Source organism: Phaenicophaeus curvirostris, unplaced genomic scaffold, assembly GCF_032191515.1.
Source record: "Phaenicophaeus curvirostris isolate KB17595 unplaced genomic scaffold, BPBGC_Pcur_1.0 scaffold_405, whole genome shotgun sequence".
NCBI classification, from domain to species: Eukaryota; Metazoa; Chordata; class Aves; order Cuculiformes; family Cuculidae; genus Phaenicophaeus; species Phaenicophaeus curvirostris.
Window position 1 is genome coordinate 56,994 of NW_027206994.1, and position 16,115 is coordinate 73,108.

The following is a 16,115-nucleotide window of genomic DNA, read 5'->3' on the forward strand; positions in this document are numbered from 1 at the left end:
CCCTCGCTGCCGCCCCGCGCTCCCATTGGCTGCGAGCCCCCTAAGCCCCGCCCACGTGACACCGCCCCGCGCTCCCATTGGCTGAGCCGCAGCCCTCAAGCCCCGGGGGCTCCCTTCCCGCCCACGCTCCCAAGCCCCGCCCCCTCGCTTCCGCCCCGCGCTCCCATTGGCTGAGCCGCTGCCCTTAAGCCCCGCCCACCCCGCCCCGCGCTCCCATTGGCCGGGCGGCAGCGGGGGCCATGGCGGCGATTCGGAGCGTGAAGGTAACCGGGGGCCACCCGGACCCCCCCCCTTTCGGCTACCAGGACCCCCCCTCGGGCCACCGGGAGACCCTGGGAACCACTGGGAGACCCCGATGAGTCCTGTGGGCAACCAGGATCCCCCCTTGGGCCACTGGGAGACCCCCTTGGGCCACCAGGATCCACCAGGGGACCTTGGGAACCGCTGGGAGACCCCGCTGAGCCCCGTGGGCCAGCGGGAACCCCAAGTGGGCAACCAGGACACCGCCTTGGGCCATCAGGATACTCTGGAGAACCCCTAGGAACCCCTGGGAGACCCCAATGAGCCCAGGGGGCAACCAGGAGCCCCCCTTGGGCCACCAGGAGGCCTTGGGAACGACTGGGAGACCCCGATGAGCCTCATGGGCCACCAGGAGACCCCTAGGAGCCCCAGAGAAAGCTCTGAGGGCCACCAGGAGACCCCTAGGGACCACTGAGAGAGCTCTGAGGGCCACCAGGAGACCCCTAGGGACCACTGAGAGAGCTCTGAGGGCCACCAGGAGACCCCTAGGGACCTGAGAAAGCTCTGAGGGCCACCAGGAGACCCCTAGGGACCTGAGAAAGCTCTGAGGGCCACCAGGAGACCCCTAGGGACCTGAGAAAGCTCTGAGGGCCACCAGGAGACCCCTAGGAGCCACTGAGAGAGCTCTGAGGGCCACCAGGAGACCCCTAGGGACCTGAGAAAGCTCTGAGGGCCACCAGGAGACCCCTAGGAGCCACTGAGAGAGCTCTGAGGGCCACCAGGAGACCCCTAGGAGCCACTGAGAGAGCTCTGAGGGCCACCAGGAGACCCCTAGGAGCCACTGAGAAAGCTCTGAGGGCCACCAGGAGACCCCTAGGAGCCCCTGAGAAAGCTCTGAGGGCCACCAGGAGACCCCTAGGAGCCACTGAGAGAGCTCTGAGGGCCACCAGGAGACCCCTAGGAGCCACTGAGAAAGCTCTGAGGGCCACCAGGAGACCCCTAGGAACCTGAGAAAGCTCTGAGGGCCACCAGGAGACCCCTAGGAGCCCCTGAGAAAGCTCTGAGGGCCACCAGGAGACCCCTAGGAACCTGAGAAAGCTCTGAGGGCCACCAGGAGACCCCTAGGGACCTGAGAAAGCTCTGAGGGCCACCAGGAGACCCCTAGGGACCTGAGAAAGCTCTGAGGGCCACCAGGAGACCCCTAGGAGCCACTGAGAGAGCTCTGAGGGCCACCAGGAGACCCCTAGGGACCTGAGAAAGCTCTGAGGGCCACCAGGAGACCCCTAGGAGCCACTGAGAGAGCTCTGAGGGCCACCAGGAGACCCCTAGGAGCCACTGAGAAAGCTCTGAGGGCCACCAGGAGACCCCTAGGAGCCCCTGAGAAAGCTCTGAGGGCCACCAGGAGACCCCTAGGAGCCACTGAGAGAGCTCTGAGGGCCACCAGGAGACCCCTAGGAGCCACTGAGAAAGCTCTGAGGGCCACCAGGAGACCCCTAGGAACCTGAGAAAGCTCTGAGGGCCACCAGGAGACCCCTAGGAGCCCCTGAGAAAGCTCTGAGGGCCACCAGGAGACCCCTAGGAACCTGAGAAAGCTCTGAGGGCCACCAGGAGACCCCTAGGAGCCACTGAGAGAGCTCTGAGGGCCACCAGGAGACCCCTAGGAGCCACTGAGAAAGCTCTGAGGGCCACCAGGAGACCCCTAGGAACCACTGAGAGAGCTCTGAGGGCCACCAGGAGACCCCTAGGAGCCACTGAGAAAGCTCTGAGGGCCACCAGGAGACCCCTAGGGACCACTGAGAAAGCTCTGAGGGCCACCAGGAGACCCCTAGGGACCACTGAGAAAGCTCTGAGGGCCACCAGGAGACCCTTAGAAATTTCTTGAAACCCTGTGGAGCACCAGGAGACCCTCGTGGGCTACTAGGAAGCCCCCGTGGGCCACCTGGTGACCTCGATAGTCCACCAGGAGGTGACTCTGGCCTCTCTTCTCTCCAGGGAATGGTGGCCCTGGTGACCGGTGGGGCCTCCGGACTGGGACGAGCCACGGCGGAGCGGCTGGTGGCCCAAGGATCTCGCGTGGTCCTCCTGGATCTTCCCGTTTCCTCAGGGCCTCAAGTGGCCAAGGAGCTCGGAGAACGTTGCGTCTTCGCCCCGGCCAACGTGAGCCACCAGGGCTTGGGGCCTCCGGGGTGGTTCCTCTTGGTTTCCCTCCTCTCTGGTGGCCTCCAAGGTCTTCTCGGACCCGCAGGTGACGTCGCCTGAGGAGGTCGGAGCTGCTGTGGACTTGGCCCAGAAGGAATTTGGCCGCTTGGACCTGGTGGTCAACTGCGCCGGCATCGGAATCGCCGTCAAGACCTACAACAGCAAGAAGGACAAGGTCCACCAGCTGGAGGACTTCCAGAGGGTCATCAACGTGAGTTTGGAGGTGGCCCCAGGTCCATGAGAAGGTTGGGGGGTGTCTCAGGTCCATGAGAAGGTTGGGGGGTGTCCATGGGGTTGGATTGGGAGCTTCCATGGAATTCAGAGGGGTCTCCAAGGGGCTTCAAGGCGTCCATGGAACCTCAAGGTGTCCATGGAACCTCAAGGTGTCCATGGAACTATGGAACTTCAAGGCGTCCATGGAATTCAGATGGGTCTCCAAGGGGCTTCAAGGCATCCATGGAACCTCAAGGTGTCCATGGAGTTTTGGGGTCTTCCATGATGTTCGGAGGGGTCTCCATGGAATTTGAAGGACTCTCCCTTGGAATCGGGAGGCGTCCCCAGCTTCTCCTCCGTCCCCAGGTGAACCTGGTGGGCACCTTCAACGTCGTCCGCCTGAGCTGCCGCCTGATGAGCCGCAACGAGCCCGACGCCGACGGCCACCGGGGGCTGGTGGTCAACACGGCCAGCGTGGCCGCCTTCGAGGGGCAGGTCCGGGCCGCCTCCCGCCTTCCCGGCGCTCAACGGGGACCTGCTGGAGGGTTTGGAGGGTCTCCAGAGAGCTGCTCCCTTCTAGGAGCCCGAGGGAAACGCGAAAGCACCCGGGACCCTTCTAGGACCTTCTGGGACCCCCAAGAACCCTCTAGAGCCCCCTGGGACCCACTCAAGACCCTCTAGGACCCCTGAGAACCCTCTAGAGCCCCCTGGGACCCCTTCTAGGACCTTCTGGGACCCCCAAGAACCCCCTAGAGCCCCCTGGGACCCCCTTAAGACCCTCTAGGACCCCTAAGAACCCTCTAGAGCCCCCTGGGACCCCTTTAGGACCTTCTAGGACCCCCAAGAACCCTCTAGAGCCCCCTGGGACCCCTTTAGGACCTTCTAGGACCCCCAAGAACCCTCTAGAGCCCCCCGGGTCCCCTTTAGGACCTTCTAGGACCCCCAAGAACCCTCTAGAGCCCCTTGGCAACCATTTAGGACCCTTCTAGGATCCCCAAGAATCCTCTAGAGCCCCCCAGGACCCCTTTAGGACCTTCTAGGAGCCCCAACAACCCTATAGACCCCCCTGGCACCCCCTTAAGACCCTCTAGAGCCCCCTGGGACCCTTCTAGAGTCTTCAAGGACCCTTCTAGGACCCCCAAGAACACTTCAGACCCCCCTAAAAGCCCTTTAGGGCCTTCAAGGACCCCCCAAGAACCTTCTAGAGCCCCCTGGGACCCCCTTAAGACCCTCTAGGACCCCAAGGAACCCTCTAGAGCCCCCTGGGACCTCTTTAGGACGTTCTAGGACCCCCAAGAACCCTCTAGAGCCCCCCGGGACCCCCTTAAGACCCTCTAGGACCCCCAAGAACCCTCTAGAGCCCCCTGGGACCCCTTTAGGACCTTCTAGGACCCCCAAGAACCCTCTAGAGCCCCCCGGGACCCCTTTAGGACCTTCTAGGACCCCCAAGAACCCTCTAGAGCCCCCTGGGACCCCTTTAGGACCTTCTAGGACCCCCAAGAACCCTCTAGAGCCCCCTGGGTCCCCTTTAGGACCTTCTAGGACCCCCAAGAGCCCTCTAGAGCCCCTTGGCAACCATTTAGGACCCTTCTAGGATCCCCAAGAATCCTCTAGAGCCCCCCAGGACCCCTTTAGGACCTTCTAGGAGCCCCAAGAACCCTCTAGACCCCCCTGGGACCCCCTTAAGACCCTCTAGAGCCCCCTGGGACCCTTCTAGAGTCTTCAAGGACCCTTCTAGGACCCCCAAGAACACTTCAGACCCCCCTAAAAGCCCTTTAGGGCCTTCAAGGACCCCCCAAGAACCTTCTAGAGCCCCCTGGGACCCCCTTAAGACCCTCTAGGACCCCAAGGAACCCTCTAGAGCCCCCTGGGACCTCTTTAGGACGTTCTAGGACCCCCAAGAACCCTCTAGAGCCCCCCGGGACCCCCTTAAGACCCTCTAGGACCCCCAAGAACCCTCTAGAGCCCCCTGGGACCCCTTTAGGACCTTCTAGGACCCCCAAGAACCCTCTAGAGCCCCCTGGGTCCCCTTTAGGACCTTCTAGGACCCCCAAGAGCCCTCTAGAGCCCCTTGGCAACCATTTAGGACCCTTCTAGGATCCCCAAGAATCCTCTAGAGCCCCCCAGGACACCTTTAGGACCTTCTAGGAGCCCCAAGAACCCTCTAGACCCCCCTGGCACCCCCTTAAGACCCTCCAGAGCCCCCTGGGACCCTTCTAGAGTCTTCAAGGACCCTTCTAGGACCCCCAAGAACACTTCAGACCCCCCTAAAAGCCCTTTAGGGCCTTCAAGGACCCCCCAAGAACCTTCTAGAGCCCCCTGGGACCCCCTTAAGACCCTCTAGGACCCCAAGGAACCCTCTAGAGCCCCCTGGGACCTCTTTAGGACGTTCTAGGACCCCCAAGAACCCTCTAGAGCCCCCCGGGACCCCCTTAAGACCCTCTAGGACCCCCAAGAACCCTCTAGAGCCCCCTGGGACCCCTTTAGGACCTTCTAGGACCCCCAAGAACCCTCTAGAGCCCCCCGGGACCCCTTTAGGACCTTCTAGGACCCCCAAGAACCCTCTAGAGCCCCCTGGGACCCCTTTAGGACCTTCTAGGACCCCCAAGAACCCTCTAGAGCCCCCTGGGTCCCCTTTAGGACCTTCTAGGACCCCCAAGAGCCCTCTAGAGCCCCTTGGCAACCATTTAGGACCCTTCTAGGATCCCCAAGAATCCTCTAGAGCCCCCCAGGACACCTTTAGGACCTTCTAGGAGCCCCAAGAACCCTCTAGACCCCCCTGGGACCCCCTTAAGACCCTCTAGAGCCCCCTGGGACCCTTCTAGAGTCTTCAAGGACCCTTCTAGGACCCCCAAGAACACTTCAGACCCCCCTAAAACCCCTTTAGGGCCTTCAAGGACCTTTCTAAGACCCCCAGGAACCCTCTGGAGCCCCCTGGGACCCCTTTAGGACCTTCTAGGACTCCCAGGAACCCTCTAGAGCCCCCTGGGACCCTTCTAGAGCCTTCTAGGACCCCCGAGAACACTCCAGACCCCCCTGAAACCCCTTTAGGGGCCTTCTAGGACCCCGAGGAACGCTCTAGAGCCCCCTGGGACCCTCGTAAAACACTCTAGGACCCCCAAGAACCCTCTAGAGCCCCCCCGGGACCCTTTTAGGACCTTCTAGAACGCCCAAGAACCCTCTAGAGCCCCCCGGGACCCCTTTAGGACCCTTCTAGGACCCCCAAGATCCCTCTAGAGCCCCCTGGGACCCTTCTAGAGCCTTCTAGGACCCCCAAGAACACTTTAGACCCCCCTGAAACCCCTTTAGGGCCTTCTAGGACCCCCTGGAACCCTCTAGAGCCCCCTGGGACCCCTTTAGGACCTTCTAGGAGCCCCGAGAACCCTCTAGAGCCCCCTGGAACCCTCATAAGACCCTCTAGGACCCCTAAGAACCCTCTAGATGGCTCTGGGGCCCCTTTAGGACCTTCTAGGACCCCCCAAGAACCTTCTAGAGCCCCCTGGGACCCCCTTAAGACCCTCTAGGACCCCAAGGAACCCTCTAGAGTGCCCCGGGACCTCTTTAGGACCCTTCTAAGACCCCCAAGAACCCTCTAGAGCACCCCGGGACCCCTTTAGGACCTTCTAGGACCCCCAAGAACCCTCTAGAGCCCCCCGGGACCCCTTTAGGACCTTCTAGGACCCCCAAGAACCCTCTAGAAAGCCCCCCGGGCTGGTTGGAGTCGCTGCTCCGCTGGGTCTTTCCCAGCCTTGTGCCTCTCCTGCGCTCCGGCTCCAAGGTTTCCCCTTCCGTAGGTGGGCCAAGCGGCCTACGCGGCCTCCAAAGGCGGAATCGTGGGGATGACCCTTCCCATCGCCCGCGACCTGGCCCCGCTCGGCATCCGCGTCGTCACCATCGCTCCAGGTACGGATCCAGCGGGAGAGAAGAGGCGGGAGTCGCCATCCGAGCTCTCTCCGGCCTCTCACCCCCTTCTTAATTTTTTATTTTTCCCTCAGGCTTGTTCTCCACGCCCTTGTTGGCCGCCTTGCCGGAACGCGTGAGGAATTTTTTAGGACAACAAGTGCCTTTTCCGTCGCGGCTGGGGAATCCCACGGAATACGCTCACCTGGTGCAGGCCTTGGCGGAGAATCCCATGATTAACGGCGAGGTGGTGAGGTTGGATGGAGCTCTTCGCATGCAGCCTTGAGATCCTCGGGGGTTCCGCCGCGATCCCGGAGCTGGGAATCTTCTCCGCGGATCGACGGGAGCTCCACCTCGCCAACAGGGAAGATGGAGGATCCCTTGGGATTGAGGGATTGAGGGATGCCCCATGGATTCGAGGAGACCCCATGGATCCCGGGATCTCCTTGGGATCCTTGGGATTGAGGGATGCCCCATGGATCCCGGGATATCCTTGGGATTGAGGGATGCCCCATGGATTCGAGGACACCCCATGGGATCCCGGGACCTCCTTGGGATTGAGGGATGCCCCATGGATTCGAGGACACCCCATGGATCCCGGGATATCCTTGGGATTGAGGGATGCCCCATGGATTCAAGGAGACCCCATGGGATCCGAGGATATCCTTGGGATTGAGGGATGCCCCATGGATTCGAGGACACCCCATGGATTCAGGGATCTCCTAGGGGTTTGAGGACACTCCATGGATCCAGGGATGTCCCATGGGATCCAGGGATCACCTAGGGATTTGAGGACACCCCATGGATCCAGGGATGTCCCATGGGATCCAGGGATCACCTAGGGATTCGAGGACACCCCATGGATCCAGGGATGTCCCATGGGATCCAGGGATCACCTAGGGATTCGAGGACACCCCATGGATCCAGGGATCACCTAGGGATTCGAGGACACCCCATGGATCCAGGGATGTCCCATGGGATCCAGGGATGCCCCATAGATTCAGGGATCACCTTGGAGTTTGAGGATACCCTATGGATCCAGGGATGTCCCATGGATCCAGGGATCACCTAGGGGGTTCGAGGACGCCCCGTGGATCCAGGAATATTCTTGGGATCCAGGGACGCCGCAGGGTCCCTCGCCCTGTGATTAACCCCCGACTCCAATCAATAAAGTGCCGGTTCTCCTCTCTGATTGGCTGGCGCCGCTGTCAATCACCGCGCGGGGGCGGGGCCAGGGCGGAGGGGGCGGGACTAGAGGGGCGGGCACTTCCGCCGGAAGTGGCTCCTGAGGGGAGCGCGGAGGAGGAGGAGGAGGTGCCGCAGCCATGAACATCAGGAACGCGCGGGTGATCCGGGGCTCTGAGGGGGATCCGGGGGCTGGAGGAGGGATCGGAGGGGGATCCTGGGGCTGGAGGAGGGTTTTGAGGGGGATCCAGGTGTCTGAGGGGGATCCTGGGTCTGGAAGAGGGCTTTGAGAGGGATCCTGGGGTCTGGAAGAGGGTTTTGAGGGGGATCCTGGGCTCTGAGGGGGATCCTGGGGCCTGGAGGAGGGATCTGAGGGGGATCCCAGGGTCTGGAGGAGGGATCGGAGGGGGATCCCGGGGTCTGAGGGGGATTCTGGATCTGGAGGAGGGCTCTGAGGGGGATTCTGGATCTGGAGGAGGGCTCTGAGGGGGATCCAGGGATCTGAGGGGGATTCTGGATCTGGAGGAGGGCTCTGAGGGGGATCCTGGGGTCTGAGGGGGATCCTGGATCTGGAGGAGGGTTTTGAGGGGGATCCTGGGCTCTGAGGGGGATCGTGGGATCTGGAAGAGGGTTTTGAGGGGGATCCTGGGCTCTGAGGGGGATCGTGGGATCTGGAAGAGGGTCTTGAGGGGGATTCGGGGTTCTGAGGGGGATCCCGGGGTCTGGAGGAGGGTTCTGAGGCAGATCCTGGGGTCTGAGGGGGATCCTGGATCTGGAAGAGGGTTTTGACGGGGATTGTGGGATCTGGAAGAGGGTTTTGAGGGGGATCCTGGGCTCTGAGAGGGATTCTGGGGTCTGGAGGAGGGATCTGAGGGGGATCCCGGGGTCTGGAGGAGGGTTTTGAGGGGGATTTGGGGCTCTGAGGGGGATCCTGGATCTGGAGGAGGGATCGGAGGGGGATCCCAGGGTCTGGAGGAGGGTTTTGAGGGGCATTTGGGGCTCTGAGGGGGATCCTGGATGTGGAGGAGGGTTTTGAGGGGGATTTGGGGCTCTGAGGGGGATCCTGGGGTCTGGAAGAGGGTTTTGAGGGGGATCCTGGGCTCTGAAGGGGATCCTGGATGTGGAGGAGGGTTCTGAGGGGAATTCTGTGTCCTGGAGGAGGGTTTGACAGGGATCCCGGGGTCTGGAAGAGGGTTTTGAGGGGGATCCTGGTTCTGGAAGAGGGCTTTGAGAGGGATCCTGGGCTCTGAGGAGGGATCTGAAAGGCATCTCGGGATCTGGAACAGGATTTTGAGGGGGATCCAGGGCTCTGAGGAGGATCCTGGTTCTGGAGAAGGGTTCTGAGGGGGATCGTGGGTCTAGATGAGGGTTCTGGGGGGGATCCTGGATCTGGAGGAGGGCTCTGAGGGGGATCCCGGGGGGTCCCGATCCCCGAGGTCCCTGTGGCTCCCGCTGGGCTCCGGGGTCCCTCACTCCGGGTGTGTGTGTCCCGTCCCCGCCCCGTGCCGCGCCCGGAGCAGCCGGAGGATCTGATGAACATGCAGCACTGCAACCTGCTCTGCCTGCCCGAGAACTACCAGATGAAATATTACTTCTACCACGGCCTCTCCTGGCCACAGGTACCGCCCTTCCCTGCGCCTGCATTCCTGGTTCCCCTCTATCCCCGATTCCTGGATCCCAGGCTCCCCTGTATCCCAGATTCCCAGATTCCAGGCTCCCCTCTATCCCAGATTCCCGGATTCCCACATTCCAGGCTCCCCTCTATCCCAGATTCCTGGATTCCCAGATTCCAGGCTCTCCTCTATCCCAGATTCCTGGATTCCCACATTCCAGGCTCCCCTCTATCCCAGATTCCCACATTCCAGGCTCCCCTCTATCCCAGATTCCAGGCTCCCCTTTATCCCAGATTCCTGGATCCCAGGCTCCCCTCTATCCCAGATTCCCGGATTCCAGGCTCCCCTCTGTCTCATATTCCCGGATCCCAGGCTCCCCTCTATCCAGATTCCCAGATTTCAGGCTCTCCTCTATTCCAGATTCCCAGATTTCAGGCTCTCCTCTATTCCAGATTCCCACATTCCAGGCTCCCCTCTATCCCAGATTCCCACATTCCAGGCTCCCCTCTATCCCAGATTCCAGGCTCCCCTCTGTCTCTCATTCCCGGATTCCAGGTTCCCCTCTGTCTCTCATTCCCAGATCCCAGGCTCCTCTCTATCCCAGATTCCTGGATCCCAGGCTCCCCTCTGTCTCACATTCCCGGATCCCAGGCTCCCCTCTATCCCAGATCCTTTTTTCCTGGACATCTCTGGATTCCTCAGTTCCCTCTCTGGACACTTGGATCCCCCTCCCCAGACTCCCAAATCCCCTCCCTGGATCCCCCAGATCCCCAAATCCCTTCCCGGACCCCCCAGATTCCCGAGTTTTTCCTCTCCGGATTCCCCTCCATCCCTTCCTTTTCCCTCCCAGCTTTCCTACATCGCCGAGGACGAGAACGGGAAGATCGTGGGTTACGTCCTGGCTAAGATGTGAGTGCGGTTTAGGGGGGCTCCGTGTCCCCCTCTTTCCTCTTCATTTTTTGGTGGGAGGGGGTGGGATTTAGGGGCTCTGATGGGATCTGGGGGTGTCGCCCCCCGACTCATCTCCGTCCTCTGGCAGGGAGGAGGATCCCGATGACGTTCCTCACGGACACATCACGTCCCTGGTAGGTGGCCAGGGGTCACCGTGCGTTTTAGGGGGGGCTTGAGGGGGTTTGGGGGGCACCTAGAGGGGGTTTAGGGGGCTGTTTGAGGGGGTTTGGGGGCACTTGAGGGGTTTGGGGGGCACCTAGAGGGGGTTTAGGGGGCTGTTTGAGGGGGTTTGGGGGGTACTTGAGGGGTTTGGGGGGCACTTAGAGGGGGTTTGGGGACACTTAGAGGGGGTTTGGGGGGCACCTGAGGGGTTTGGGGGCACCTGAGGGGTTTGGGGGGCACTTAGAGGGGGTTTAGGGGGCACCTAGAGGGGTTTAGGGGGCACCTGAGGGGTTTGGGGGCACCTGAGGGGTTTGGGGACACTTAGAGGGGGTTTGGGGGCACCTGAGGGGTTTGGGGGTGCTCTCGGAGGAGCTCTGAGCACTTGGGGTGCTCCTTGAGAGGGTTTTGGGGTGCTCTGGATGGATTTTGGGGTCCTACAGGCGGTGAAGAGCTTGCACCAGCTGCGTTTTTAGGTGCCCTCTACAAGTTTATGGTCCCCTGGACGGGTTTTAGGGTGGGTTTTGGGGTCCCTGGTTGGATTTCTGGGTGCTCGGGATGGATTTTGGGGTGCTCTGGATGGATTTTGGGGTGCTCGGGATGGATTTCGGGGTGCTCTGGATGGATTTTGGGGTCCCGCAGGCAGTGAAGCGCTCGCACCGGCGCCTGGGGCTGGCGCAGAAGCTGATGGACCAGGCCTCGCGTGCCATGATCGAGAATTTCAATGCCAAATACGTCTCCCTCCACGTCCGCAAGAGGTCAGGGACCGCCCCCTACACCCCAAAAATCTCGCCTTGGGGACCCCCTTCCGTCATCAAGCCTGCAGGGGGCTCCCCAAAAAGGCCGAAACCCCAAAAATGACCCCCCCGCACCCCTTTTGGTCACAGCAACCGGGCAGCTCTGCACCTCTACTCCAACACCCTCAACTTCCAGTGAGTGAGGGGGATTTGGGGGGGGTTCAAGGGGGAATTTGGGGTGCTGAGGGGATTTTGGGGAGTTCGAGGGGGATTTGGGGGGAACTGAGGGGATTTGGGGGGGGTTCGAGGGGGATTTGGGGGGAATTGAGGGGATTTGAGGGGGTTTAAGGGGAGTTTGGGTTGTTTCAAGGGGGGATTTGGGGTGCGGAGGGGATTTGGGGGGATCTGTGAGGATTTTGGGGGGGTTCAAGGGGGATTTTGAGGGGTTTCAAGAGGGATTTTGGGGGGTTCAAGGGGGATTTGAGGGGTTTCAAGGGGGATTTTGGGGGGTTCAAGGGGGATTTGAGGGGTTTCAAGAGGGATTTTGGGGGAACTGAGGGGATTTTGGGGGGTTTCAAGGGGGATTTGAGGGGTTTCAAGGGGGAATTAGGGTTGCAGAGGGGATTTGGGGCCGTCTGAGAGGATTTTGAGGGGGTTCAAGGGGAAATTTGAGGGGCTGAGGGGTTTTGGGGGTTTCAGAGGGGGATTTGAGGGGTTTCAAGAAGGATTTTGAGGGGTTTCAAGAGGGATTTTGAGGGGGTTCAAGGGGAAATTTGAGGGGCTGAGGGGATTTGGGGGGTTTCAGAGGGGGATTTGAGGGGTTTCACGAGAGATTTTGAGGGGTTCAAGGGGAATTTGAGGGATTTCAAGGGCGATTTTGGGGGGAGCTGAGGGTGACTTTGGGGGATACTGGGACTGGGGGGATTTAGGGGGACCCCGGGTATATTGGGGGGTGGATTTGGGGACCCCAACCCCCTGCGCCCCCCAGGATCAGCGAGGTGGAACCCAAATACTACGCTGACGGCGAGGACGCTTACGCCATGAAGCGCGACCTCACTCAAATGGCTGACGAGGTAGCACCCCCCCCAAACCCCATTTTGGGGGGCTCTGGTGTCCTTCCCCCCAAATCTTGAACCCCCAAATCCCACTTAAACCCCCTCAAGCACTTCTAACCCCTATTTTAACCCCTTCCAGCTCAGGAAGCAGGTGGAGCAGAAGGAGCGTGGCCGCCCCCCGGCTCCCGCCGAGCCCCCCCGAAGCGCCGACGGGGTTTGCGGAAGCGGGGGGGTCCCCCAAAATCCCCCCGCGCCCCCCGCCGAAGACGGAGGGGGAGACAGCAAAGATCTCAGCGAGGTGAGCGAGACCACCGAGAGCACCGACGTCAAAGACAGCTCCGAGGCCTCCGACTCCGCTTCCTAGGGACCCCCCCAAGCCCTAGGGAGCCCCAAAAAGCCCTGGGACCGCCCCCCTTGGTGCTGGGGGGGAGCAATAAACCCCCTCCGTCTCCCGCCTGCGGCTCTTCTGTGCCCTCCGTAATCCGTGGGGTGGTGGGGGCAGCTTTGGAGTGGCTCAAGTCTCTTTTTTTACACTAAATCTCCTCACAAACTTCCCAAACAAGCGACTTTTCACCTCAAATTCCTCCTCAGACTCCCCAAAACTGCAACTTTTACCCAAAAACCATGATTTTCACCTCACGTCTTTTCAAATTTCCTCTCAGACTCCGCAAAGTACAGTGTTTTACCCCAAATCCCCTCACAGGCTGCCCAAATAGGTGACTTTTTACCTCAAATCCCCTCCCTGAACTCCCCGAAACTGCAGTTTTCACCCCAAATGCCCTCATAGCCCCCCCAAGCTCCCCAAACACACAATTTTCACCTCACATCTTCTCATATTTCCCCTCACGCTCCCCAAACCTGCATCTTTTTAGCCCAAATCCACTCAAACTCCACAAATAAACAGCTTTTTACATCATATCCCCTCCCTAAACTGCAATTTTCACCCCAAAAACCGATTTTCACCTCAAATTTCCCCTCAGACTCCCCAAAACTGCATCATTTTACCCCAAATCTGCTCATGAACTCCCCCAAATTGCTATTTTTTACCTCAGATCCACCCCAACCTTCCCAAAAGTGCTTTTTACCTCAATTCTTCCCTCACAAATGCCCCAAAACCATGACGTTCACCATAAGTCTCCTGACAACTGTTGCCAAAACCGAGTTTCACCTCCAATCTTCTCAAATTTTCCCTGAAGCTCCCCCAAAATTCATCTTTTGCCTCAGACATTCCCTCAGACTCCAAAAAAATGCATCTTTTGACTCAGATTTTCCCCCAAAATCATCTTTTGACTCAAATTTTCCCTCAAGCCCCCCCCAAATGCATCTTTTGACTCAGATATTCCCTCAGACTCCCCTAAAATGCATCTTTTGACTCAAATTTTCAAAAAACCTGCATCTTTTGACTCAAATTTTCCCCAAAACACATCTTTTGACTCAAATTTTCCCTCGAGCCCCCCCGAAATACATCTTTTGCCTCAGATATTCCCTCAGACTCCAAAAAAAATCCCTCTTTTGACTCAAATTTTCAAAAAAATGCATCTTTTGACTAAGATTTTCCCCAAAAATGCATCTTTTGACTCAAATTTTCCCTCAAAATGCATCTTGACTCAAATTTTCCCCCAAAATCATCTTTTGACTCAAATTTTCCCTCAAGCTCCCACAAAATGCATGTTTTGCCTCAGATATTCCCTCAGACTCCCCAAAAATGCATCTTTTGACTCAAAGTTTCCAAAAAAATGCAACTTTTGACTCAAATTTTCAAAAAAAATGCATCTTTTGACTCAAATTTTCCCCCAAAATCATCTTTTGTCTGAAATTTTCCCTCAAGCTCCCCCAAAATACATCTTTTGCCTCAGATATTCCCTCAGACTCCCCTAAAAAGCATCTTTTGACTCAAATTTTCCAAAACAAATGCATCTTTTGACTCCTTTTTTCCCCCAAAATGCATCTTTTGACTCAGATTTTCCCCCCAAATCATCTTTTGTCTGAAATTTTTCCTCAAGCTCCCCCAAACTGCATGTTTTGCCTCAGATATTCCCTCAGACTCCCAAAAAATCCATCTTTTGACTCAAATTTTCCCAAAAAAATGCATCTTTTGACTCAAATTTTCAAAAAAATGCATCTTTTGACTCAAATTTTCCCTCAAGCTCCCCCAAAATGCATGTTTTGCCTCAGATATTCCCTCAGACTCCCCAAAAATGCATCTTTTGACTCAAATTTTCCCCAAAAAATGCATCTTTTGACTCAGATTTTCCCCCAAAATCATCTTTTGACTCAAATTTTCCTAAAAATGCATCTTTTGACTCAGATTTTCCCCCAAAATCATCTTTTGACTCAAATTTTCCTAAAAAATACATCTTTTGACTCAAATTTTTGAAAAAAATGCATCTTTTGACTCAAGTTTTCCCCAAAAATCATCTTTTGACTCAAATTTTCCCTCAAGCACCCCAAAAATGCATGTTTTGCCTCAGATATGCCCTCAGACTCCTCAAAAATCCATCTTTTGACTCAAATTTTCCAAAAAAAATGCGTCTTTTGACTCAAATTTTCTAAAAAAATGCATCTTTTGACTCAAATTTTCCCCCAAAATGCATGTTTTGCCTCAGATATTCCCTCAGACTCCCCAAAAATGCATCTTTTGACTCAGATTTTCCCCCAAAATGCATCTTTTGACTCAAATTTTCCCCCAGAGGGGCAGAGCCTCAGCCAATGGGGGTGCATTTTAGGAGTTCCTGAGGGAAATATCTGAGAAAAAGGCAGAGGGAAAAATCTGAGGCAAAATGTATTTTGGGGGAGTTAGAAGGAAAATTTGAGGCAAAACGTGCTTTTTGGGGGATTCCGAGGGAAAATTCAAGGCAAAAGTTGCATTTTGTGGGAGTCTGAGGAAAAATTTGAGTCAAAAGCTGAATTTAGGAAGAAATTTCAGTCAAAAGATGCATTTGGGGGTATATGAGGGAAAATGTGTAAAATTTGCATTTTGGGGGAGGTAGAGGGCGAATTTGAGGCAGAAGATGGCTTTGCGGGGGAATTTCAGTCAAAAGATGTATTTTTGGAGTAAGAGGGAAAAAATTGAGGCAAAATTTGCATTTTGGGGGATTCCGAGGGAAAGTTCAAGGCAAAAGTGCATTTTGTGGGAGCTAGAAGGAACATTTGAGGTGAAAGTTGCATTTTGGGGGAGTTTGAGGGAAAATTTGAAGAAAAAAATGCATTTTGGGGGGGAAATTTCAGTCAAAATATGCATTTTGGGGGATTCAGAGGTAAAATCTGAGTCAAAATGTGCATTTGGGGGGATTCTGAGGGAAAATTCACAGCAAAAGTTGCATTTTGGGGAAGCTAGAGGGAAAATTTGAGGCAAAACTTGTATTTTGGGGGTGTAGGAGGGAAATATCTGAGGCAAAAGTGTATTTTGTGGGAGCTGGAAGGAAAATTTGAGGTGAAGGTTGCATTTTGTGGGAGTCTGAGGGAAAATTTTAAGCAAAAAATACATTTTCGGGGAGATAAAGGGAAAATTTGAGGCAAAAGATGCCTTTGGGGAGGAAATTTCAGTCAAAAGATGCATTTTTGGGGCGTGAGAAGGAAAATTCTGAGGCAAAACTTGCATTTTAGGGGATTCCGAGGGAGAATTCAAGGCAAAAGTGCATTTTGGGGGAGCTAGAAGGAAAAATCTGAGGTGAGAGTTGCATTTTCGGGGAGCTAGAGGGAACATCTGAGGCAGAAGTTGCATGTTGGGGGATTCTGAGGGAAAATTCGAGGCAAAACTTGTATTTTGGGGGTGTAGGAAGGAAATATCTGAGGTGAAAGTTGCATTTTGGGGGAGATAAAGGGAAAATTTGAGGCAAAATATGCATTTGGGGGGGAAATTT

General features: G+C 56.9%; 2 protein-coding genes across 2 annotated transcripts; both read left to right on the forward strand.

The window, feature by feature from the left end:
• The first annotated feature begins 222 nt into the window (after positions 1-222).
• HSD17B10 (hydroxysteroid 17-beta dehydrogenase 10) lies at positions 223-7,744 on the forward strand. Its single transcript, XM_069882925.1, has 6 exons — positions 223-263; positions 2,233-2,397; positions 2,486-2,650; positions 3,019-3,147; positions 6,447-6,555; positions 6,648-7,744. Exons 1-6 carry the CDS (start codon positions 240-242, stop codon positions 6,836-6,838), a joined length of 783 nt encoding a protein of 260 aa, XP_069739026.1. The 5' UTR covers positions 223-239; the 3' UTR covers positions 6,839-7,744.
• Positions 7,745-7,829: 85 nt separating this feature from the next.
• On the forward strand, positions 7,830-13,092 carry NAA10 (N-alpha-acetyltransferase 10, NatA catalytic subunit). The gene is made up of 8 exons (XM_069882926.1): positions 7,830-7,898; positions 9,258-9,356; positions 10,201-10,259; positions 10,390-10,435; positions 11,103-11,218; positions 11,348-11,392; positions 12,186-12,270; positions 12,392-13,092. The coding sequence occupies exons 1-8, from the start codon at positions 7,878-7,880 to the stop codon at positions 12,614-12,616; spliced, it is 696 nt and encodes a 231-aa protein (XP_069739027.1). The 5' UTR covers positions 7,830-7,877; the 3' UTR covers positions 12,617-13,092.
• The last annotated feature ends 3,023 nt before the right edge of the window (positions 13,093-16,115 follow it).

Excerpts from the sequence above, each read along its gene's own strand:
- HSD17B10 (XM_069882925.1), top strand. The coding sequence starts at position 240 with ATGGCGGCGATTCGGAGCGTGAAG. Across the intron at positions 2,398-2,485 it reads GCGTCTTCGCCCCGGCCAAC|GTGACGTCGCCTGAGGAGGT; the intron begins GTGAGCCACCAG and ends TCGGACCCGCAG. Across the intron at positions 6,556-6,647 it reads CGTCGTCACCATCGCTCCAG|GCTTGTTCTCCACGCCCTTG; the intron begins GTACGGATCCAG and ends TTTTTCCCTCAG.
- NAA10 (XM_069882926.1), top strand. The coding sequence starts at position 7,878 with ATGAACATCAGGAACGCGCGG. Across the intron at positions 7,899-9,257 it reads TGAACATCAGGAACGCGCGG|CCGGAGGATCTGATGAACAT; the intron begins GTGATCCGGGGC and ends CGCCCGGAGCAG. Across the intron at positions 10,436-11,102 it reads ACGGACACATCACGTCCCTG|GCAGTGAAGCGCTCGCACCG; the intron begins GTAGGTGGCCAG and ends GGGGTCCCGCAG.